The following is a 23,396-nucleotide window of genomic DNA, read 5'->3' as shown; positions in this document are numbered from 1 at the left end:
CTTTTCTGCTGGGTTCTGAGCTGGAGAGGAAGCGCAGGCAAAGTCCCAGACGCTCCAGCGCAGAGCAGGAGGGAGCCTCGCCCTGAGCGGGTTGTGAGGTTCGGACCAGATGAGCCGTCCCCACCCGACGGACACCCGCACCCGCACATCTACATCCCCTGCTGCCTCAGGACCTGGCCACTCGGCGGCCTCCCTGGGGCCCCCTGGCTGCCTGACTGCAGTGCCCAGGTCTCTCTGACTCCCCCAGGCGGGGGGCAGGTCAGGGGGCTTTTGAAGAACCAGAGGCTAGGACCCGGGGCCTCACCTGGGCACCCACGGCCTCCCTGGGCCCTGGAGATGGACACCCTCTCCCCTGGCGGGCTCTCAGCCAGCAGCCGCGGCTCGGGGTGGGCACTGGGCCCGTCTGTAAGTCGACTCTGGTCTCTGCTGCGAAGCTGTTGACCTTGGGGTCCTGGGAGGTTAGTGAGGGTCCGGGACGCTCTTCGATTTGCGGGGAGATGGGTGTTGCCCGGGGTCTCCCGCCCGCTCTGCTGTCTGGGATGGACACAGGGCCCACTCCAGCCCCGGTCAGGGCAGGCTGGGAGACGGGCCGGGGTGTCTCGGGAGCTCCTAGCCCGCCGTGTCATCACTCTCCCGGCTCCTGCGTGCCTGGGGCAGCGGTTTGGGGGAGGCAGTCCGCAGGGGTAGCCGTTCTCAGATTCTGCTTCTCTCCGTCTGTCTGTCTGTCTGTCCGTCTGTTTCTCTCTCTGCAGGAGCTGGGCCCCTTCTCGTCTTCCTTCCTGTCTGTCCGCTCCTGCTCCTCCTCTGCCCCTTTCTCTGCCTCTGCTGCTTCTGCCCTCACCCCCCGGAGGCTCAGGTCTGTGCCCGCCCCCCGCCTGGGGCCATGGGAGCGCTGCTGGGGCTCCTGGCGCTGCTGCTGTGGGGCGCCGGGGCCGAGGGCCCGGCCAGGAAGGTGCTGACGCTGGAGGGGGACCTGGTGCTGGGCGGGCTGTTCCCGGTGCACCAGAAGGGCGGCCCGGCCGAGGAGTGCGGGCCGGTCAACGAGCACCGCGGCATCCAGCGCCTGGAGGCCATGCTCTTCGCGCTGGACCGCATCAACCGCGACCCGCGCCTGCTGCCCGGCGTGCGGCTGGGCGCGCACATCCTGGACACCTGCTCCAAGGACACGCACGCCCTCGAGCAGGCGCTGGACTTCGTGCGCGCCTCGCTCAGCCGGGGCGCCGATGGCGCCCGCCACGTCTGCCCCGACGGCTCCTATGCCACCCAGGACGACGCTCCGGCCGCCATCACCGGGGTCATCGGCGGCTCCTACAGCGACGTCTCCATCCAGGTATGGGGGGGCTCAAACGGAGGCGGGAGAGAGAGGCAGGGCGGGGCCCCCAGATTCCTAATGACCCTGGAGGAGGAACTAGGAGCTTCCTTGGTGTGGCTCTTTACCGGGGCTGAGAAAGGGCCCCGTCACATGGGGGCCCAGCTTTAGAGACTGTGAGGGGAAACATCACCCTCCCATCACCGCCCCCCCCCACACACACACACCTGATGTTCTACAGCCCCAAGAAGGTAGTACCAGGCCTCTAGAGTCAGAGCTGCAGGTTTGAATCCCAGCGCCCCCCCCTCCAACTCCCCTTTCCCACTTACTGCGTGGCTCTGGGCACCACTTCCCTCTCCTGTGCCTCAGTTTCCCCTCATAAAGCGGGACTCACAGCACTTGCCTCTCTGAGGGTTGTGGTGGGCACGTAATGAAGGAACACGCGCCCAGCATGTATCAGGGGGGCTGGCGGGTCCGGAGGGCATGGCCAGTACTGGCTGCTGCTCTTATTATTAACCCATTTCATAGGCAAGGAAACTGAGGCTTGGAGAGAGGCAGCCATACGCCAAGGCCTCACATCATGGCGAGGGGAACCCAGGGCTCTCAGCCAAGGGCCTGGGATCCGTTAGATCCTCTCTCCGGGGATTGGAAAGTGGAGGGGGGTGGGGATAGAAGCCAGGAGCAGCCCCGAGGGGAGAAGCAGAATGTGTGGTGCTGGGAGGGGCCCCTCAGCCTCCCCCGCTCTCCCGGGTCCTCGGCGAGACGGCACTGGTGGGGCAGGTCCAAGCCGCCGGTGGGAGAGGGGCTGCCAGGCGGCCGGTGGGGCGCCGGGGAGACCTGGCCGCGGGCTCTCGGCCATTGGGGCCCTCAGATCCGGGACTTCCTTTTCCTCCTTCCTCCGTCATCCCACCAGGGCTGACTCTGGGAAGGTTACTGCCCAGACGGCGGAGGGCCTACAGCCCTGAGCACCCGAGGCCATCTGGCGCCCTCCTCCTCCCGACAGCCAACCTCCTCCCGGGCCGGGCCTGCCTTGGCTCCCCTGGGCGACGGCCATGGGCCACCTGCCATGAGCCTGAGGGGCAGCAGAGGAGCTCAGGAGGCCCAGGGCCCTGTGCTCGCCGGGTCCCTCTCCCGGCCCCTGGGGGGCGGGGGGGCCGAGCCACAGCAACACAGGATCCGGGTCTTTGGGGCGAGGGTGGGGACCTCACAGCCGACCACATGAACACTTGACCCCGAGGTCGGACAGCAGTGGGGACACCTCTGTCTCTGACCTTTGCCCTCTCTGCCCCCCCCCCGCCCCCGCAGGTGGCCAACCTCCTGCGGCTGTTCCAGATCCCGCAGATCAGCTACGCGTCCACCAGCGCCAAGCTGAGCGACAAGTCCCGCTACGACTTCTTCGCCCGCACCGTGCCCCCCGACTTCTTCCAGGCCAAGGCCATGGCCGAGATCCTGCGCTTCTTCAACTGGACCTACGTGTCCACCGTGGCCTCCGAGGGCGACTACGGCGAGACGGGCATCGAGGCCTTCGAGCTGGAGGCCCGCGCCCGCAACATCTGCGTGGCCACGTCCGAGAAGGTGGGCCGCGCCATGAGCCGCGCCGCCTTCGAGGGCGTGGTGCGCGCGCTGCTGCGCAAGCCGGGCGCCCGCGTGGCCGTGCTGTTCGCCCGCTCCGAGGACGCCCGCGAGCTGCTGGCCGCCGCCCGGCGCCTCAACGCCAGCCTCACCTGGGTGGCCAGCGACGGCTGGGGCGCGCTGGAGAGCGTGGTGGCCGGCAGCGAGGCCGCCGCCGAGGGCGCCATCACCGTGGAGCTGGCCTCCTACCCCATCGGCGACTTCGCCGCCTACTTCCGCGGCCTGCACCCCTGGAACAACAGCCGCAACCCCTGGTTCCGGGAGTTCTGGGAGCAGCGCTTCGGCTGCAGCTTCCGGGGGCGCGACTGCGCGGCCCACTCGCTGCGGGCCGTGCCCTTCGAGCAGGAGTCCAAGATCGTGTTCGTGGTGAACGCCGTGTACGCCATGGCCCACGCGCTGCACAACATGCACCGCGCCCTCTGCCCCAACACCACCCGCCTGTGCGCCGCCATGAGGCCCGTCAGCGGCCGGCGCCTCTACAAGGACTTCGTGCTCAACGTCAAGTTCGACGGTAACGGCGCCGGTGGGCGGGGGGAGGGGAGGGGCGGGCGGCGGGGGGGGGCAGGGGCGGGGGGCAGGCCCTTGGGGTGCAGGGCTTGGCCATGGAAATAGCCAACAGCGAGTGAGGGACTCTTAGGGTCCCGGTGGGACAGGGATGATGGGGGGGGGGCTGAGCGGGACCGGGATGAGATTCCACTTGCGGAGACCCCTCCAGAGAGGGGCCGTCTGGCGGCCCTGCACTTGGGGGGTCTCTGGTTCCTGCGGGCGTGTCCCTCCCGCTCCCGCCTCCACACGCAGGCACAGGGGCCGGGAGACCCCGAGCCTGTTCCCAGGCAGAGAACCGGCCGTGAGTCAGGGTCGGGTGGGCGGAGAGTGAACCTCAGGTGACAGACACCCCATTTTCCTGGGCAATTTCTCTCCCTCCTCCTGATTTTCCACTCGAGCCAAAGGTTATGCTAAGACACGTTCCAGTTTTGAGGGACAGGAATGCTTCAGGAAGGATCCCCGGGGGACAGGGAGGGTGGGTGCGGGGTCCGGACGAGTCGCTGTGCCAACAAGATTGGCATTTGGAGTTCTGGGAGAATCAGGGTCTGGGTGGGCTGATGTGGGCACAGGGCCGGCTGATGCGGGCACAGGGCGGCTGATGCGGGCACAGGGCGGCTGATGTGGGCACAGGGCCGGCTGATGTGGGCACAGGGCCGGCTGATGTGGGCACAGGGCCGGCTGATGTGTGCACAGGGCGGCTGATGCGGGCACAGGGCAGGTGGGCACAGGGCGGACTGATGTGGGCACAGGGCGGCTGATGCGGGCACAGGGCGGCTGATGCGGGCACAGGGCCAGCTGATGGGGGCACAGGGCAGGTGGGCACAGGGCGGACTGATGTGGGCACAGGGCGGCTGATGCGGGCACAGGGCAGCTGATGCGGGCACAGGGAGGCTGATGTGGCACAGGGCGGCTGATGTGGGCACAGGGAGGCTGATGTGGCACAGGCCGGCTGATGTGGGCACAGGGAGGCTGATGTGGCACAGGGCGGCTGATGCGGGCACAGGGCTGCTGATGTGGGCACAGGGCTGCTGATGTGGCATGGTGGGAGGGAGGGGGCTGCAGGGACCTGATGGGGGGCTCCAGGCTGCACCCTTCCCCACGGGGCCTCCAGCACATCAGCTGTTGCTTGAGCCCTGATTTCTCTCGGGGACCCAGGATGCCAGGGGGTTGCCCCTGAGTGTGGCTGGCAGACTTGAGGTTCACGGGTGGGAAGGTGGGGGGTAGAGGTGATCTGTGAGCTGCCTGCCAAGCACACTCGGGGGACCCTCAGTGGTTAAGGGGCCGCTGATGTTGGGGTTCAGCTCCCGCTGGTAGGACCGGTGAGGCTGGAGCTGCGGTTGTCAGTTGGGGGGACTTGGCGGGACCAGCACTGGACCTTTGGCCCAGGTCGGCTTTGGGGTGTCGGGCTGAAGTTAGGGGAGACGGACATGTGTGTTGGGGCCAGGTCTGGGGCTGGGTTTGGGGGAGCTATGATTGGGGGTCACTGTGGATTTTAGGTTGTGGTAACGCTTGGGTTTTAAGATTGGTGTCTCCTTGGGGCTTAGGGTTGGGGTTTGTTGTAGCCTCTCATTTTTAGCCAGCCTGCGGGGGGCGGGGCCGGCTTCCGTGCGTGTGTGTGTGTGTGTGTGTGTGTGTGTGTGTGTGTCAGCAGGACGGGGACCGCCCTCAGCTCTGGGGTTCGGGCCTCCGCACCAGGAGGACCCGCCAACCGGGCCCCTCCGCCTTCCCTCCCGCCCCCCAGCCCCCTTCCGCCCGGCCGACACGCACAGCGAGGTCCGCTTCGACCGCTTCGGCGACGGCATCGGCCGCTACAACATCTTCACGTTCCTGCGGGCGGGCGGCGGGCGCTACCGCTACCGCAAGGTGGGCTACTGGGCGGAGGGCCTGACGCTGGACGCCAGCCTCATCCCCTGGGCGGCGCCCTCCGCGGGCGGCGCCCCGCCCGCCTCCCGCTGCAGCGAGCCCTGCGGGCGCCACGAGGTGAAGAGCGTGCAGCCGGGCGAGGTGTGCTGCTGGCTCTGCATCCCCTGCCAGCCCTACGAGTACCGGCGGGACGAGTTCACCTGCGCGGACTGCGGCCTGGGCTTCTGGCCCAACGCCAGCCTCACGGGCTGCCGCGAGCTGCCGCAGCAGTACATCCGCTGGGGCGACGCCTGGGCCGTGGGGCCGGCCGCCCTCGCCTGCCTGGGCGCCGCGGCCACGCTCTTCGTGCTGGGCGTGTTCGTGCGGCACAACGCCACGCCCGTGGTCAAGGCCTCGGGCCGCGAGCTCTGCTACATCCTGCTGGGCGGCGTGCTGCTCTGCTACGGCATGACCTTCGCCTTCCTGGCCAAGCCCTCGGCCGCCGTGTGCGCCCTGCGGCGCCTCGGCCTGGGCACCGCCTTCTCCGTCTGCTACTCCGCGCTGCTCACCAAGACCAACCGCATCGCCCGCATCTTCGGCGGCGCCCGCGAGGGCGCCCGGCGCCCGCGCTTCATCAGCCCCGCCTCGCAGGTGGCCATCTGCCTGGCGCTCATCGCCGGCCAGCTGCTCATCGTCACGGCCTGGCTGCTGGTGGAGGCACCGGGCACCGGCAAGGAGACGGCGCCCGAGCGGCGGGACGTGGTGACGCTGCGCTGCAACCACCGCGACGCCAGCATGCTGGGCTCGCTGGCCTACAACGTGCTGCTCATCGCGCTCTGCACGCTCTACGCCTTCAAGACCCGCAAGTGCCCCGAGAACTTCAACGAGGCCAAGTTCATCGGCTTCACCATGTACACCACCTGCATCATCTGGCTGGCCTTCCTGCCCATCTTCTACGTCACCGCCAGCGACTACCGGGTGAGCGGGGGCCGGGGGCCGGGGGCCGGGGGCCGGGGGCCGGGGGGGGGGCGGGCGCCGGCTCCTGCTGCCCGCGGCTCAGCCTCCTCCTGAGCACACGGAGGCTCCCGCAGGGTGCGGGCCCAGCTGGGACAGACCCTGAGGACGGTGGGAAGGCGGAGGGGCCGGGGGATCGGGGCCCAGGACACGGAGGAGGACACGGAGGAGGAGAGGGAGCTGAGCCACGACGTGAGGACTCATCCCCTGACGTGGGGGCGGGGGAAGGGGAGGGACAGGGGGTGCAAGCTGTGTCCAGTGAGCAGAGGCTCTGCCCGCTCTGCTGAGGTTGGGGAAGAGGGGAGACCCTGGCTCTGTGGGGGGTGGGGGTGGAGGTGAGGCTCGGGGGCTGGGGGGTGAGCAGGGGATTGACAGAGCCAAGTAGGTTGACAAAGGCCCCCCTGTGAGGGTGCAGAGAGAGGAAGGGAGGGAGAAGCACTGATGGCCGTATGCGCCTGGGGGACGGAATGGCCACCTGGGGACGTGCCCCGATGGGATCGGACCCCCCCTCTGGATGATGGAAGGGCGGAACGCTCCCTGGAGGGGCAGTCCCCGAGCGGGCTCCACAGGCCCAGGCGGCTCTGAGCAGGGAGGTGCAGAGGGTGGCAAGGGGCGCTGACTGGAGCAGAGGGCGGGCACTGCCCCTGTGGCGAGGAGGGAGGCACATGTGGAGGCAGGGCGGCAGAGGGGCAGGCGGAGACCTGGCTCCGGTGGGCACCCTCTCCTGGGCACCCTCTCCGACGCCCTGGAGCCGGGCAGAGAAGTGCGGTGCCCACTGGGCTGTGTCCCTCTGGGCTGAGAGATGAAACCAGGGGAGGTGGGGAGGAGAAGCAGAGAGGAGGGCAGGGGCAGGGGCGGGGGCGGGGGCGGGGGTGGGGGCTGGCATAGCAGGAGGACCCCAGTGGCAACTGCAGGCTCCTCTGAGTGACCCCTCCATGGGGTAAGCCCCATGACCCCTCCATGGGGTAAGCCCCATGACTCTCCGTTTTATAGACCGACCCAGACACTCAGGGAGGCTGGCCCTTCCTGGGGCACTCACTCCGCTTGGGAGTATAGAGCAGGGTCTGAACTGACAACCTTTACACTTAAAGGAGCAGAAGACCCAGGCCAGAGCCCTGCCCAGGCCCTGCCCCGGCACAGAGGTAGGCGGCGGTGTGGGGCCCGTCTGCTGGGCTTGGCTGCTGCACCTGCCGGGCCACCTGCCAGGGCGGTGGGGCCAGCGCTGGGGGCGTGGCCTCACTCAGCTGCATTCGCATAGCATTTGCATAGGATCTGCATGCCCCGCTCCGGTGGCTAAGGGCTTACCTGAAACAGTACTCACATGTGCATTGGTACACACACACACACACACACACACACACGTATTTCTACACTCACACACATGTGCACATGTCAGTCCACCTGGCACACACCCACCTCGTCCCTCCTGCACCTGCACACACTCCCCACCCCCTCCATACACATGCCCAGCAGATACTCGCACACATGCCCTTCATACCTGCGTCCCTCCACACACACGCGCGCGCACACACACACACACACACACACGTGCACACACACGTGCGCAACACGCTCCCACACATACACGCTCCCCTGCAGGATCCCCCCACGGCTGGCACCCGCGCTCCCTGGGAAGACGCCCACTGGGCCGGTGCTGGCTGGCCCAGCTTTCCCAGAACCCTCCGGGCTTGGCGAGCGGGCCCAGGCTCGCGCTGGCCGCTCACCGCCTCGCCCACTCCCTGCCCCGCAGCCTCGGCGGGCGGGGCCGGGGCCGGGCCGGGGCAGGACCGGCTCACCCGCGCGGCTCCTGCAGGTGCAGACCACCACCATGTGCGTGTCCGTGAGCCTCAGCGGCTCCGTGGTGCTCGGCTGCCTGTTCGCGCCCAAGCTGCACATCATCCTCTTCCAGCCGCAGAAGAACGTGGTCAGCCACCGCGCGCCCACCAGCCGCTTCGGCAGCACCGCCGCCCGGGCCGGCCCCGGCCCCGGCCCCGGCCCAGGTCAGCGCGCCCCACCCCCTCCGCCTGTGCCCCCCTCCCCTCCGCCTGTGCCCCCCCCTCCCCTCCGCCTGTGCCCCCCCTCCCCTCCGCCTGTGCCCCTCCGCCTGTGCCCCCTCCCCTCCGCCTGTGCCCCCCCCTCCCCTCCGCCTGTGCCCCCCCTCCCCTCCGCCTGTGCCCCCTCCCCTCCGCCTGTGCCCCCTCCCCTCCGCCTGTGCCCTCCCTCCCCTCCGCCTGTGCCCCCCTCCCCTCCGCCTGTGCCCCCCCCTCCCCTCCGCCTGTGACCCCCCCTCCCCTCCGCCTGTGACCCCTCCCCTCCCCTCCGCCTGTGCCCCCTCCCCTCCGCCTGTGCCCCCCTCCCCTCCGCCTGTGCCCCCCTCCCCTCCGCCTGTGCCCCCCCTCCCCTCCGCCTGTGCCCCCTCCCCTCCGCCTGTGACCCTCCCCTCCCCTCCGCCTGTGCCCCCCTCCCCTCCGCCTGTGCCCCCCCCTCCCCTCCGCCTGTGACCCCCCTCCCCTCCGCCTGTGACCCCTCCCCTCCCCTCCGCCTGTGCCCCCCTCCCCTCCGCCTGTGCCCCCCTCCCCTCCGCCTGTGCCCCCCTCCCCTCCGCCTGTGCCCCCCCTCCCCTCCGCCTGTGCCCCCTCCCCTCCGCCTGTGCCCCCTCCCCTCCGCCTGTGCCCCCTCCCTCCGCCTGTGCCCCCCCCTCCCCTCCGCCTGTGCCCCCCTCCCCTCCGCCTGTGCCCCCCTCCCCTCCGCCTGTGCCCTCCCTCCCCTCCGCCTGTGCCCCCCTCCCCTCCGCCTGTGCCCTCTCCCCTCCGCCTGTGCCCCCCCCTCCCCTCCGCCTGTGCCCCTTCCCCTCCGCCTGTGCCCCTCTCCCCTCCGCCTGTGCCCTCTCCCCTCCGCCTGTGCCCCCCCTCCCCTCCGCCTGTGCCCCCTCCCCTCCGCCTGTGCCCCCTCCCCTCCGCCTGTGCCCCCTCCCCTCCGCCTGTGCCCCCCCTCCCCTCCGCCTGTGCCCCCCCTCCCCTCCGCCTGTGCCCCCCTCCCCTCCGCCTGTGCCCCCCCTCCCCTCCGCCTGTGCCCCCTCCCCCTCCGCCTGTGCCCTCTCCCCTCCGCCTGTGCCCCTCTCCCCTCCGCCTGTGCCCTCTCCCCTCCGCCTGTGCCCCCCCTCCCCTCCGCCTGTGCCCCCTCCCCTCCGCCTGTGCCCCCTCCCTCCGCCTGTGCCCCCTCCCCTCCGCCTGTGCCCCCCCTCCCCTCCGCCTGTGCCCCCCCCTCCCCTCCGCCTGTGCCCCCCCCTTCCCCTCCGCTTGTGCCCCCCCTCCCCTCCGCCTGTGCCCCCCCTCCCCTCCGCCTGTGCCCCCCCTCCCCTCCGCCTGTGCCCTCCCTCCCCTCCGCCTGTGCCCCCTCCCCTCCGCCTGTGCCCTCTCCCCTCCGCCTGTGCCCCCCCTCCCCTCCGCCTGTGCCCCCTCCCCTCCGCCTGTGCCCCCTCCCCTCCGCCTGTGCCCCCCTCCCCTCCGCCTGTGCCCCCCCTCCCCTCCGCCTGTGCCCCCTCCCCTCCGCCTGTGCCCTCTCCCCTCCGCCTGTGCCCCCCCTCCCCTCCGCCTGTGCCCCCCCCTCCCCTCCGCCTGTGCCCCCCTCTCCCTCCGCCTGTGCCCCCTCCCCTCCGCCTGTGCCCCCTCCCCTCCGCCTGTGCCCCCTCTCCTCCGCCTGTGCCCCCCCCCTCCCCTCCGCCTGTGCCCCCCTCCCCTCCGCCTGTGCCCCCTCCCCTCCGCCTGTGCCCCCCTCCCTCCGCCTGTGCCTCTCCCCTCCGCCTGTGCCCCCCCTCCCCTCCGCCTGTGCCCCCCCCTCCCCTCCGCCTGTGCCCCCCCCTCCCCTCCGCCTGTGCCCCCCCTCCCCTCCGCCTGTGCCCCCTCCCCTCCGCCTGTGCCCCCTCCCCTCCGCCTGTGCCCTCTCCCCTCCGCCTGTGCCCCCCTCCCTCCGCCTGTGCCCCCTCCCCTCCGCCTGTGCCCCCCTCCCCTCCGCCTGTGCCCCCTCCCCTCCGCCTGTGCCCCCCTCCCCTCCGCCTGTGCCCCCTCCCCTCCGCCTGTGCCCTCTCCCCTCCGCCTGTGCCCCCTCCCCTCCACCTGTGCCCCCTCCCCTCCGCCTGTGCCCTCTCCCCTCCGCCTGTGCCCCCCCTCCCCTCCGCCTGTGCCCCCCCTCAGCACGTGCCGCCCCCTGGGCTGCCGCTGGGCACAGGCGGGGGGGGGGGCGCCCTCCGTGGAGGACGGGGGTCAGCCCCATCTCCAGCTTCCCCTCCCTAGGGCCCGCCTCTCCGTGTGTCCCCACCGTCTGCAACGGCCGCGAGGTGGTGGACTCCACGACGTCGTCGCTCTGAGGACCCCGCGCCCTCCTCGGCACAGCGGCTCCCGGACGGACGGACGGACGGACGGACGTGCAGGCGTGACGTGACGGAGCCGGGAGGGATTGGCCGGAGCACTGCCAGCAGCCGCCCCCCCCGCCCCCCCCAGCACCTGCCCCCTCCTCACCCCCGCCCTTCAGCGTCAGAAGCCGGGTCCTTGGCCTCTGCAGCCCCACCCACTGCCCTGGCCCAGCCGCCAGGCCAGGAGGGGAGGGAGCAGCCAGGGTGCCCTTGACCTTGGACCACGGCGGCTGAGGCTCCCCAGTCAGCAAAGGTGCTTCCAGCCCTGCCCCCTCTCCTCCTGGGCCTTTTACGTTTTCTATGAGTTATCCTGGGGGGCTGCCCTCCCCCCGCACAGTAGCGTGCCCTGTGGTTTATGTTGTATTCCCTGTAAATAAAGTGTCTTTATTTTACAGCGGCCCTCCTGGCCCTCGGCCCAGAGGGGTCCTCGCACCAGCCCCAGCCTCCAGCCTCCTCGCAGCCGGCGTCTGTGCGCTGCTCTGGCCTGATGCTGGGGCCTGCGGGGGACAGAGAGTGAATAAGCCTCTCTCTCTCTCTCTCTCTCTCTCTCTCTCTCTCTCTCTCTCTATTTTTTTTAAACAAGATTTTACTGTAGATTTACTCACTCTCACCCGGGTATATTTTTCTGTTGATCTTTATAGGCCGTGGAAGGGAGGAGGAGAGAGAGGAACATGGATGTGAGAGAGACGGGTGGTTGGTTGCCTCCCGCACTCCGGACCCAGCCTGCAACCGAGGTGCACGCCCTTAGCCGGAATCCATGCGAGGACCCTCAGCCTGCGGGCCGACACTTCATCCACTGAGCCACCCTGGCCGGCAGGCCACCCTCTCTTAAAAGCAGCCACTGCCTGCCCTGGATGGTTTGCTCAGTGGATAGAGCATGGGCCTGTGGACTGAGGGGTCCTGGGTTCAATTCCAGTCAAGGGCACATGTCCGGGTTGCGGGCTCGGTCCCCTGTGTGGGGCGTGCAGGAGGCAGCTGATCCATGATTCTCTCTCATCATTGATGTTTCTACCTCCCTCTCCCTCTCCCTACCTCTGGAAATCAATAAAAATATATTTAAAAAATAAAAAGGAGCCGCTGCAGACTGGCTGAGGCACTGTGGGGCGTGGCAGCGGGTTACGTGGGCGCGGCCTGGATGGGTGGGCGTGGCCCGAGGGCGCTGGCTGTGCCAGGATGTGCCAGGGGCTGTGGGCTCTGGGGGGCGGGCCTGCTGCCCCCAGGAGGAGCCCGCCCCGGCCAGCGGAGCCAGGCTGAGCGAGGAAGGACGGGACCAGAGGCCGTGTGGGTCCCTAGGTGCGAACAAAGCCAGAGGAGCCCGCGGGGGGCGGGAGGGGCGGTGAGGCAGAGGCTGGCGGGGGGCCGCGGTGGGCTGTGGGCCGGGGAGCGGGGGGAGGGGAGGGCCTGGCCAGTCCTGGAGCCCCGCCCTGGGGCCTCCCCGCCGTGCAGGCAGAGGGCGCCGAGGCACAGTCTCCACGCGGGGCAGGGAGCGGGGGGGCTCAGACAGGGACCACCGAGGGCAGTGGGCACCGAACCCGAACCAGACAGCGGAGAGGCGGCAGCTCCCGGGAGCCAGGCCCGGCCGGGTGGGCAGGCCGAGCCCGGGCCCGGCTCCTGTGCACCGGGAGCCGCCGCCTCCACCTGCTCCGGGCTCTCCCTGAAATGGAAGAGCAGCTTCCAAAAGGTCGTGTCAGCATGTTCACAGCCACGGGGCACAGGGCTGGTGAGGACCGGCGCCCAGGCCTGTGAGTGCAGACGGGGGACCCGCCTGTGGGCAGTACCCGCCATTCCCCCACCCGGCCACCCCCCCACCCGGCCATCCCCCCCACCCGGCCATTCCCCCCACCCGGCCACCCCCCCCACCCGGCCATCCCCCCACCCGGCCATCCCCCACCCACCCGGCCACCCCCCCCACCCGGCCACCCCCCCACCCGGCCATCCCCCCACCCGGCCATTCCCCCCACCCGGCCACCCCCCCCACCCGGCCATTCCCCCCACCCAGCCACCCCCCCCACCCGGCCACCCCCCCACCCGGCCATCCCCCCCACCCAGCCATCCCCCCACCCGGCCACCCCCCCCACCCAGCCATCTCCCCACCCGGCCATTCCCCACCCGGCCATCCCCCCACCCGGCCATCCCCCACCCGGCCATCCCCCACCCACCCGGCCACCCCCCACCCGGCCATTCCCCCACCCGGCCATCCCCCCACCCGGCCATCCCTCCCCCACCACCCAGCAGCTCCCACCTCCTCTCCTGTGTGTGTGGGGGGAGGGGGAGGGCGCAGATCTCAAGGAAATGGAGAGGCAAAGAGGGGCCACAGAGCTTCCAGAGCCTCCGGGAATGCCCCCCCCAACCTCCCACAGAACCAGGAGAGCAGCCTCCCACACCCCTGGGCCAGCCGCTGCACACCAGGACGGGGTTCTCTGTCGGTGCGGGGGGTGGGGCAGGAGAAGAAAGCAGGAGGGGAGGGGTGGGGATTAGTGGGAGGGGACGGTGAGAAAAGGGACATGAGGAGGGAAGTGTGTTTAGGGAAAACTACTTCATTCTTCCTATAAAATACGATATGCTCCTTGTATTATCATTGTGGTAATTCCCCCGAAGATAAATTTTCATTGATTTTCAGAGCGAGTGGAAAGAAGGGAGGGAGAGAGAGAAAGAGAGAAACATTGATGTGAGAGAGACACTTCAATGCTTCTACCTCCCCCCACCTTGTAAGCAGTCGAAGCCCTGCAGGCGCCGGGCACCGAAGGAAACAGAAATACCGCCTGGAGCCACCGCCTCCGAATAGCAGCACCGTCAGCGGCGTATGGCAGCCGCCGAGACAGGTGCTGCGTCTTCAGACCCTGGTTACCGTGGGCCCGGCCATATGTCTGCTTTCCTTTTCCGTGGGCACGGTTTAATTTTACTCGGTTCTCTCTGAAGATGGAGCTGGAGTGAATCTGCAACCTCTCCTGAGGGCCACGTGGGCCTCCTCCCCACGGACGGCCCCCCGCCCCGCCCCGGGAGCCCTGCAGCGTGGAAAGCAGCCAGCCTGGCGTGCACGGACCCAGCCAGGGGAGCCGGGCACACAGCACAGGGGCCAGGCGGCTGCCCTGGGCCGGGGGCGGGGGGCCTGCCCGCAGGTGAGCGTGCCTCCCTCGGGGTCCCCGTGCCTCTGGGGCCGGGAGGGGCCTGGGCTCCTGGCCTGGATTCCTTCTCCACGAGAAATAAATAAATTTGAAGTCAGGAGGCCCCCTGTCCTCCGTGAGGCTGTCTCCGGGTCTGCAGCGCCCTCTGGCGGCCGTCAGCGGAACGTTCTTCTCTCCCTCCCGTCCCTGCGGCCGTCCCGGGCTGAGACCCTGAGGACCGGCGTTAGGGCGTGGACACTGTCCAGCTTGACGGACAGGTTCTGTTTTGTAGCAGCAACCTGCTTCGTGGTTTCCTGTTCATTCTCCGTCTAACGTACCCGCAGGTCACCCCGTCCCCTTCCTTCCGCTTCCCGCCCCTGAGTTCCTCGCTCCTGTGTGGCTGGCGCTGGCCTGCCCTGTCCCTGCCCCACCTCTGCCTCCTTCGCACAACAAGGCCGGCCGTGCGGCCAGCATCACCTCCGCCTGCCCCATCAGCATCCTCGCGCCAGGTGGAACCACAGAGGCCGGCGCATCCCCTGGGCTGGGACAGCCTTCCCTCAGCGGCTCCACACTGACCCTGGGGCTCAAGGCCCGGGCCTATCCGCGCCCAGAGGAAGAGAAGCCCTAGCCGGGCCCGGGGGCCTCTCTGCATCCCTCGGGGGCCCATGTCCGCACCCTTGGGAGGCCATGTCCGCTGCAGGCTGGGACCCCGACACTCCACCCTCTCCGGGCAGGTGGCACCTCCAGGCTGGGCCTGCAGAGCCCCCTCACGCTCAGCTCAGCTGCAGACCTCCCCTCCTGAAGGGTCCCCTGGCACAGCAAGGTGCCTGCCGCATCGCTGCCATTGCAGCAGCCTGGGGGCGGTGCTGATGGAGCCTGAACCTGCCACAGCTGCTCTGCAGACCCCTGCCCTGCACCCCCACACACACACGTGCACACGTGCACATGCACACACAACACATAGGCATACATGTGCGTGCACACACCCGTGTGCATACTCACCTACACACACACACATACATGCACACTGGCCCAGTGAGGGGAAGCCTGGCCGGCCGGGGGGCCCATGAGGACCTCAGACTGGCACCGCCACACTGACCCCGCGGCCTCACAAGGCCGTCCATCCCACAGCCCGGGGAGGGCCCGGAGCGCGGGCCTCTGGGAGGCGGGCTCAGGGACAGACCTCCGAGGGGCACAGGCTGAGAGCAGGGACGACAAGCAGAGACGGAGATCAGACACAGAGATGGCGAGCCACCAATGCCGAGGGAACAGGAGGCCCCGGGAGCTGAGCCCCAGCCCCCCCTCGCAGCCCCGCGGGGCGTGTGGCCTCCGGGGACGGCTCGGGGGCAGAGGCGATCTGGGTGCGGGGCGGAAGGGGGCAGCCAGCACAGCTGCCTCTGAGGAGGTGGCAGCAGAGGCTGCACCCCGAATGCATGGCCTTCCCCCGAGCCCGGCCCAGCTCCCCTCTGCTAGTTCCCCCGTCGCCCCCACGCCTGGTTCTCCCGCTGCGGGGGAGGAAGTCTGGTCTCCCAGGCCCCCCAGAGGGGAGGGGGAGGTGAGTGGGGGCCACAGCTGCTGCCCCCAGCCCTGTCCTGGCCTCCGCAGGCAGCTCTGTCCTGCTGTTACTCAGCGGGGGTGCCCGTCCACCCACCCGCTCCCCCCGCCCCCGCCCCCGCCCCGCCACGCACAGGCCTGCAGGATCCAGGCCTCCCGCTGCTCCTCCTTCCCCCGGAGGCGATGCCTGGGGCGGAGGGGGCTGCAGAGAAGCCAAGCCGGTGCCTCCCGGGCGGGAGGCGGGGCCGGTCGGACCGGCGAGGGGTCTGAGCCTGACCTGGGCCCTGGGGTCTCTCTTCGGTGCCGGACCGGTCCGGTTTGCACGAGGAGCCAGGGCCTGGGGAGTCTCTTTGGGGTGGAAGCAGCAAGGTCAGCGGCCAATCCCTCTTCCGTGGGTCTGACTCCCAAAGGGCGAGGCTGGGGTCAGGAAGCATCGTGTTTTTTTAAAATATGTATACGTACTTTTTTAATGGATTTCAGAGAGGAAGGGAGAGGGAGAGCGAGCGAGAGGAACATCCGTGAGGAGAGAGAATCGTGGATCCGCTGCCTCCCGCAGGCCCCCCACTGGGGATCGAGCCCGCACCCGGGCGTGTGCCTTCGACTCGGAAAGGAAGGCACCGCCACCTCCCGGTTCGTAGGCCAACACTCAGCCGCGGAGCCTCGGCCGGGCAGTAAGCATCTTTATTGGGAGAGAGATCCAGCCCCCTGGCGCCGCCGGCGGGCGCCCTAGGCCATGAGGATTTCGATGTCCAGCTGCAGGCGGCTGGCCTTGACCTCATAGCAGCCCCGGAGCAGGCCGCGGGCCTGGCCGGCGTGCCAGCGCCAGTGGGACTGGATGGTGCAGGCGGCCCGGCGGGCCTGCAGGAAGCGCCGGCGGGCCTGCCACATGCGGACCTGGGCCTGGACCTTCACCACCGCCCACTCCTGGCAGGTGTAGAGCCGCAGGGCCAGGCGCCGCCGCTGCTCCAGCGTCTTGGCCTGCGCCGCCCGCCACCAGCACTGGATGGCCCAGGCCCGCAGCGCCGCCTGCAGCAGCGTCTGGCGCACCCGGCTGCCGCGCCACCAGGCCTGGATCCTCACGGCCGCCTCCTCTCGCTGCAGGCCGGGGGGCGGGAGAGAGCCGGAGAGGCCGCGTGAGGCCCCGGCCGCCGGGAGGGGGCCCTGCCCTCGCACGCCTGGGGCCCCTCCGTCCACTCCTCCACCCTCCGCTCACCTGGAGACACTGCTCGCCGCGCCCCGGGCAGGTCCCTCCGGTCCGGGCCCTGCTCACCTGTCCTGTGTCCATGGCCCTGGTCTTTAGACTCGCTCCCCCAAAGTCAGGGGGTCCCCTGGTCTTCGGCCCCGCCCTCAACTGTTAGGCACCGCCTCCCGGGCTCCGCCCACCTGCTCCCCGGCTCCCCGGCTCCCCGGCTCCCGGCCTGTGCAGGAGGTGCAGCCAGGTGAGGTCTGACCCCATTCCAGGCGTGTCTCTCCTCTCCCCGGCGTCTCTCACCCGGGACCAGCGGCCTGACTGCTAGTTCCCGGCGCTGCGGGGCCTGCCTGACCTCGTGCCTTCAGACGCGGCCGGTCACTCCAGTCCTGCCCTCTCCCCGCTCCGGTCACTCCTAGCGGCTGCTGCGGGGGCAGGGAGGAGGGGTTCCCGCCGTGTCCCTCCCGGCGGGGGCTTTCCCGGGGGAATGAAGGCCCCTCCGGCGTGGGGCCTGTGTGTCCCCGGCGGGAGGGTCTGTCCGGCTCCTGAGAGGCGTCTGAGCTGCAGCGGGAGGGGCCTCTGTGCCTCCCCCCGGCTCCTGGCCGCCCCCCCGTGGGTGCGCAGGGCTGTGGTGGCGGTGCTGGGGACGCCTGAGGGGTGCTGAGCGGGACCTGAGCGTAGTTGGGGTTGGACTCACGGGGCTCACGGGCCCCTGGGAATGGACCCGCCGTCCAGGCCGGGCCGCCTGAGGCCTCCTCCGCGGGACGCAGGGACGGCGGTGCGGCTGGCCACAGGACGTGGCCCTCCGTGACCGTGGCGGCTCCCGCTGTGGACGGCCGGGCAGGGAACGGTGAGGTCTGGAAGCCTGGGGACAAAGGCTGGTCGGCGGGTCCCTCCCCGCAGACAGGCACCCTCCCCACACCGGCTAGGCTGTACGTACGTAATTATTATTCCTTAAAGTATTACACACGTCTCCTCTCCCCCCCCCATGGACCTCTCCCCAGCCACTGCCACCCCAGCACACGCCCTCACCCCGCCTGCCGGTGTCCACGGCTGTGCTCACACGCAGGCACACACGCCTTGCGGTGGGTCTCTCTGGGAAACAGTTTTCGCTGCAGCCATTCTGTATCCGCCCAGAGACGAGTCCGGTGGCTCCGACTTTCCTTTTCCTCACGACTAAGGAGCGTCCCCCGTGCGGCCCGCCACCTGCGGACTCCTTCTGTGAAGAGGAGCTCGTTTCAGAGCGCGGCTCCCGCCCTGACCCAGTTCGCTCAGTGGATGGAGCGTCGGCCTGGGCACTGAAGGGTCCCGGGTTCGATTCCCAACTCGTTCTTCCGGATCTTTTGGTTCCTTGGCGTCCATGTGCTTGAGTCCCGGTTGGTAGAGGGTGAATGGTCTCCGATGTAGGTTTTCGCCGGCCGGGCGGGAAGGGTGAACCTGGGCGCTCTTTATGCCCCCGGCCGGCGTTGGGGAGCCTCACAGTCAGCCACGGGCTGGGCACGGATGGAGGAAAGGGACGGAGGGGCATTTGCACATGTTTTCACCCAAAAGGCCTCCACAGAGGGGCGGCACGCTGGCCCCCGAGTCACAGGGGCCCTTATGACATCATACTGCCCTCCCACCTCCTCTCTCCCTGCCGGAGCCCGGGCGGGAGGAGAGCAGACCTGGGAGCGCCGGGACCACCGCGCTCGGCCATGGAGCCTTGCGGGAGGGGATAGAGACCCGCGGGATTGGAACCACCGACTTCCGCATCATGGGCCTGCGGTTTTGCGTAAGCGCAGCCGGTCCCCTCGGTGCAGGCCGGGAAGGTGGGCCCCGGGACCGCGGGAGGCCCCGGCATCGAGGGTCTCTGAGCCGGGCCGGGGGCGGGGGGGGGGTGTGTGTGTGCAGAGACCCGCCCGCCACGCCTTTCTCCTTGGCTCTCGCTGCAGAAGGAGGGCCATCTGATGCAGATCATAGTAGAAGACCATGAGGACATCACCCTGCTGATGCTGCAAGAGCGAGAAGCTATGAAAGCACGTCGACCCCCGCCCAAGGCCCCGGTGGGCCGTGGGGACCTCAGCGTGAGGCATGGCCAGGTAAAGGGGAGCCCACGTCCCACAGGGTGTGGGCGTGTGGGCAGGCACGTGCCCCGGGTGTGCACGCTGAAGGTGTGAGAACCCGAGAATGTGTGTGAGCAAGAAACCAGAGAGACACCACCCTGAGGAGCAGGGAAACCCCCAGCACTTGGCAGAGGGAGGAGGGTGGGGAGGAGCTGGATCGGGCAGGAGAGGCGAGCCTGGGGGCGCCAGTCTCCAGCCGGGAGGGGGCCGGGGGGAAGCCCTGCACTCAGGCAGGAGGTGGAGCCCGGGAGGGACGTGCTGGCCCTTTGCCCTGAGCCCATGTGCTCTCTGTCCGAGGACTCGGGCAGGGGAGCCCCCGGGACAGGTGGGGACCCTGAGTCTCAGAGGCCCCGTGACCTGCCCGTGTCCCCTCCCGGAGGGCGGCGGAGCCTGTGTGATCCTCTCCCTGTGCCACGCCCGGTGCCCTGAACTTCCGGGGCAGGGGCTGCGGCTGACAGGGGACCAGGACCCCTTCCTGGCACCTCCTGGGCTGAGGGGGGTGGGGAACGGGTCCCGAGTGTCCCTTCCTTGTCCTTCCCAGCCCTTTGGTCAAGACGAGAGAGCCAAGCAGATCCAGGCCTGGTGGCGGGGCACGCTGGTGCGCCGGACGCTGCTGCTGGCCGCGCTCAGCGCCTGCGTGGTCCAGCGCTGGTGGCGGCGGGTGGCGCGGGCGCTGCCCTGGCTGAGGCAGAAGAGGCAGCGGGCGCTGCTGACCCGGCGGACGTGGGCGGCCGTGCGGCTGCAGGCCTGGGTCCGCATGTGGTGCGTCCGCCTGCGCTACTGCCGCCTGCTGCAGGCCGCCCGCGTCATCCAGGCCTACTGGCGCTGCCGCAGCTGCCAGACCACCGGCTCCCTCCGGGGCCGGTACAAGCTCACGGCCAACCAGCTGGGGCTGGAGCTGGAGATCTTCCTGGGGTCACAGATTTGCCGGATTACAGAGTGGATCCCCTTCCCAATAAAGAACTGACCAGGTCTGCTCCACCCCCGGGTCCCCGCGTCTCTGTCAGACAAGCCCCAGGAGGTGCCGCCTCCGGGAAGGAGAGGGAAGCCGATGGCGGTCCGGGCGTCTCCCGGGTCAGCCTGGAGGCAGCGGCCGGGATCGGTGGGGTCCTGGGGCTGGAGGAGCAGGGACGGCGATGGATTAGCAATGTCTGCCCTGGGCAGGAGCGTTGCCGGGACACCCCTTCGGTGTCACCGGTGACGCGGGAGCTGGTGTCACCTGAGGCGCTGACCCCCCTGCTCTCCCGATGGCCTTTAGAGCAGTTCCAGAGCCTCCCGCGCCCACGGAAGCCGCAGGGCCGGCTCTGCCCGCTCAGCCTCCCTGGCGGCTCTGCTGTTTCCCCCCTCTGCCCTGTCACAGCGCATGGCCCCTGCTGACCCCTCTCCTGGACTGTCTGCCTCCAGGTGGAGCTCCCCTCCATCACCAGGGTCTCTGTCCCGCCCGCCTAGGTGTCCTCCTGACTCAGCTTTCCTGCCTCGGGTCGCCATCTCGGCCGGAGGTGGTTTTCCCGCGTGTGCTATTCCCTGTGCCCTGAGGGGAGCGGGGGCTCTGGGCTCAGTGTGGCCTTCCCTGGACCCAGACCCTGGGGTCCCTCTCTCAATATACAGGGGTGGGCAAAAGCAGGTTCATCATCATAAATAAATAATACTATCTAATAAAAGAGTGATGTGCAAATTAACCACCATTCTGCTACATCCACAAGCCACTCCCATCGGCCAATCAGGAGCAAGTATGCAAATGAACGCCTAACCAAGATGGCCACAGCCACAGAGCCATCAGGAGGGAGGCTTGGGTTTCCCTGGGGATGAAGGAAGCCAAGCTTCTGCAGCCCTGGCCTGCCTTGGTCTCCACTCCAGGCTACAAAGTTCCAATTGTAGAAGATAAATAAATCCCGATAACCAGGGCCTCTGCTTGGGTCGCCAGGAGGCATGGCCGGCCTGCAAACCACCACAGGCCCCTCGGCCAGGCCACCCATGCCCCAAGGGAACCCCCACTCTGATCCGGGTCATGTATCCGGGGTGGAGTTTGTCCATCTGTAACCCGGACCACCTTTCCATGATCCAGATGTCCAGGTGAGTACCAGACGGCCCTCCGGGGCCCAGAACACCCTCCCTGGCCCGAATTGCCCTCCCAGGACCCAGATCTCCATCCGGGGCTCAGACCTACATCCAGGTCCCAGGCCACAAACACCAAATCCAGGGTATTATCAGGGGACAAGACCTCCATGCAGAAACCAGACCACTATTCCATAACCCAGATGTCCAGGTCTCAGTGGGGTCAGGGAGGGAGGTCTGTGCCCCAGGGGGCGGTCTGTGCCTCACCTGCACAACTGGGTGATGGAATGGTGGTTTAGGTAACGGATGGAGAACTACACCCCGGATACCAGACTGGACTCTGTGTTTCAGGCCTGGGCCCCGGGATAATCTCGCCCATTCCGCCATGATGATCTGGGACCCGGATGTAGGTCTGAGCCTGGGAAGGAGGTCTGGGTCCTGGGAGGGCAGTTCGGGCCAGAGAGAGGCGTATGAGGCCGGGGGGGCAGTCTGGCATCTCCTCTGGATATCTGTGTGATATAGAATAGTGGTCTGGGTTACTCGTGGAGATCTAGTCTCCTGATAGATCATTGTGTTCAGAGTTTGTCGCCTCCCCGGTTTGGCCTTCTCGGCCCCGCCATGATGGTCTGGGACCCGGATGTAGGTCTGAGCCCCGGATGTAGGTCTGGGTGCTCAGGCAGGGTGTGGTCACTAGGGGGCGCTGTGGGCACAGGAGGAGGTTGGAGCCAGGGCAGGACCTGGGGATGATGAAATGGTGGTCAGGACTGGCCTGGTTATTTGGACTCTGATAAAGGAATAGGCACTGGCTCCCAATATCGTTCCCCAGAATATCCTCCTGGTCCTCGCCATAATGGTCTGTGACCAGGAGGTAGGTCTGAGCCCCGGACAGCGGTCTGGGTCCCTGGAGGGCCTTTGGGGCCAGGGAGGGCCGTCTGGGCCCCTGAAGGCAGTCTGGCATAGGTATGGGTTATGGAAATGCTGGTGTGGGTTACAAATTGAGAAGTACACCCAGGATACAAGTCTGGATTCTGTGTTTGAGGCCTGGGCCTCGGCCCCGCCATGATAGTCTAGGTCCCGGGTGCAGGTGTGAGCCCAGGGGGAGATCTGGGTCCTGTGAGGGCAGTTCTGGCCCGGAGGGAAGTCCGAAGCCAGGGGCCGGTCTGGTACCTCACCTGAGCATCTTGGTTAAAGAACAGTTGTTGGGGTTACGCATAGAGATCTCGTCCCCTCATACAACTCTGATTTCCAGGTTTGTGGCCTGGGCCCCAGGTGGGCCTCGTAGGCCCCGCCATGAAGGTCTGGGGCCCAGATGTAGGTCTGAGCCCCGGATGTAGGTCTGGGTGCTCAGGCGTGGTGTGGTCACTAGGGGGCGCTATGGGCCCAGCTGGGAGGTTCGGGGCAAGGGCAGGACCTGGGGATGATGGAATGGTGGTCAGGACTGGCCTGGTTATTTGGGCTCCAATAAGGAATAGGCACTAGGTTCCAGTATGGGTCCCCAGAATATCCTCCTGGTCCTCGCCATAATGGTCTGCGGCCAGGAGGTAGGTCTGGGCCCCCATCGGAGGTGCCCACCAATCCGAACTCCGTGCCCGGGAGGCCCGGGGAGCGCCCGTTCCCGCCGACACCTGCGGCTCCAATCCCCGGCCACCCCCCTCGCTCCCGGGACTCCCCTCTCCACCCCTGGCTCCGTCGTCCTCCGTTCACTCACGTCCGGGCTCCACCCCAGGCCGCACGTGAAGTAGGTTCAGAATGACCCATCCACGCGCACTTCATTTTATTTTATGGATTGATTTCAGAGAGGAAGGGAGAGGGAGAGAGAAACATCAGTGATGAGAGAGAACCGTGGATCGGCTGCCTTCTTGCACGCCCCCTACTGGGGATCGAGTCCACAACCCAAGCATGTGCCCTTGGCCAGAATCGACCCTGGGACCCTTCAGTCTGCAGGCTGGCGCTCTACCCACTGACCCACACCGGCCAGGGCACCAATCCACATTTCTGTGGGGGGGGGGGAAAGCCTACCCCCCAGGGGGTGATATTTGCATGTGGGTTTGTTTGTCTTAATCTTCAGAAATGAAGGTGCGGGCAGAGCAGGGGTTCGGGTGGGACACCAGGCTGCCCACCTCCCTAAGACCCGGGCACTGCCGAGAGCTTCGGACAGCATGGAGCACTGAGAGCCGTGTCTTGCAGGGGAGCACCTGGCGGTGTTGCTCGGACCTGGGGCGCCCGGTCCATCCCCGCTGGGCGGCAGGTGTCCGAGACGCCACAGCACGGTTTTCCCGGGAAATGGGGGCTCCTCCCGGGAAGGAGGCGGTGGCTGGGGGAGCTGCTGGCGGCAGGGTCTGTGCGGGCTCGGCCTGCGGCGGGAAAAGCCCAGGAGCCTCAGCCCCGGGCTTTGGGCCGGCCTCCGGTGGGGTTTGGGGCGGCCTCCGGTGGGGTTTGGGGTTTGGGGCGGCCTCCGGTGGGGTTTGGGCCGGCCTCCGGTGGGGTTTGGGGTTTGGGGCGGCCTCCGGTGGGGTGTGGGCCGGCCTCCGGTGGGGTTTGGGGTGTGGGGCGGCCTCCGGTGGGCTGTGGGGCGGCCTCCAGTGGGGTTTGGGGCCCAACAGGGTGGGTTTTATCCTGAAATGGCCAGGGGCCCAGG

General features: G+C 68.6%; 3 protein-coding genes across 4 annotated transcripts; 2 read left to right on the top strand and 1 right to left on the bottom strand.

Moving 5' to 3' along the window:
- Nucleotides 1–754: 754 nt before the first annotated feature.
- Nucleotides 755–10,838, top strand: GRM2 (glutamate metabotropic receptor 2). Of its 2 annotated transcripts, none has more exons than XM_084902279.1 (5): nucleotides 755–1,330; nucleotides 2,615–3,452; nucleotides 5,229–6,307; nucleotides 8,157–8,343; nucleotides 10,636–10,838. In XM_084902279.1, exons 1-5 carry the CDS (start codon nucleotides 884–886, stop codon nucleotides 10,707–10,709), a joined length of 2,625 nt encoding a protein of 874 aa, XP_084758405.1. In that variant the 5' UTR covers nucleotides 755–883; the 3' UTR covers nucleotides 10,710–10,838. The 2 variants fall into 2 exon arrangements, with proteins under 2 accessions (XP_084758405.1, XP_084758406.1); XM_084902280.1 differs by having other exon boundaries at nucleotides 10,622–10,776.
- Nucleotides 10,839–16,062: 5,224 nt separating this feature from the next.
- Nucleotides 16,063–16,697, bottom strand: LOC311631527 (IQ domain-containing protein F6; the record flags this gene model as incomplete). Its single annotated transcript, XM_084901708.1, has 2 exons — nucleotides 16,063–16,507; nucleotides 16,683–16,697. The coding sequence occupies 2 exons, from the start codon at nucleotides 16,695–16,697 to the stop codon at nucleotides 16,139–16,141; spliced, it is 384 nt and encodes a 127-aa protein (XP_084757834.1). The 3' UTR covers nucleotides 16,063–16,138.
- A 1,657-nt stretch (nucleotides 16,698–18,354) lies between these two features.
- On the top strand, nucleotides 18,355–19,893 carry LOC311631526 (IQ domain-containing protein F5-like; the record flags this gene model as incomplete). The annotated part of the gene is made up of 3 exons (XM_084901707.1): nucleotides 18,355–18,372; nucleotides 18,533–18,679; nucleotides 19,245–19,893. 3 exons carry the CDS (start codon nucleotides 18,355–18,357, stop codon nucleotides 19,668–19,670), a joined length of 591 nt encoding a protein of 196 aa, XP_084757833.1. The 3' UTR covers nucleotides 19,671–19,893.
- Between the last annotated feature and the right edge of the window lie 3,503 nt (nucleotides 19,894–23,396).

This window comes from Pipistrellus hanaki, assembly GCF_964339955.1.
Source record: "Pipistrellus hanaki genome assembly, chromosome: 13".
Classification (NCBI taxonomy): domain Eukaryota; kingdom Metazoa; phylum Chordata; class Mammalia; order Chiroptera; family Vespertilionidae; genus Pipistrellus; species Pipistrellus hanaki.
Note: the sequence above shows the minus strand (reverse complement) of the source record. Positions and strands in the feature narration are given on the sequence as shown.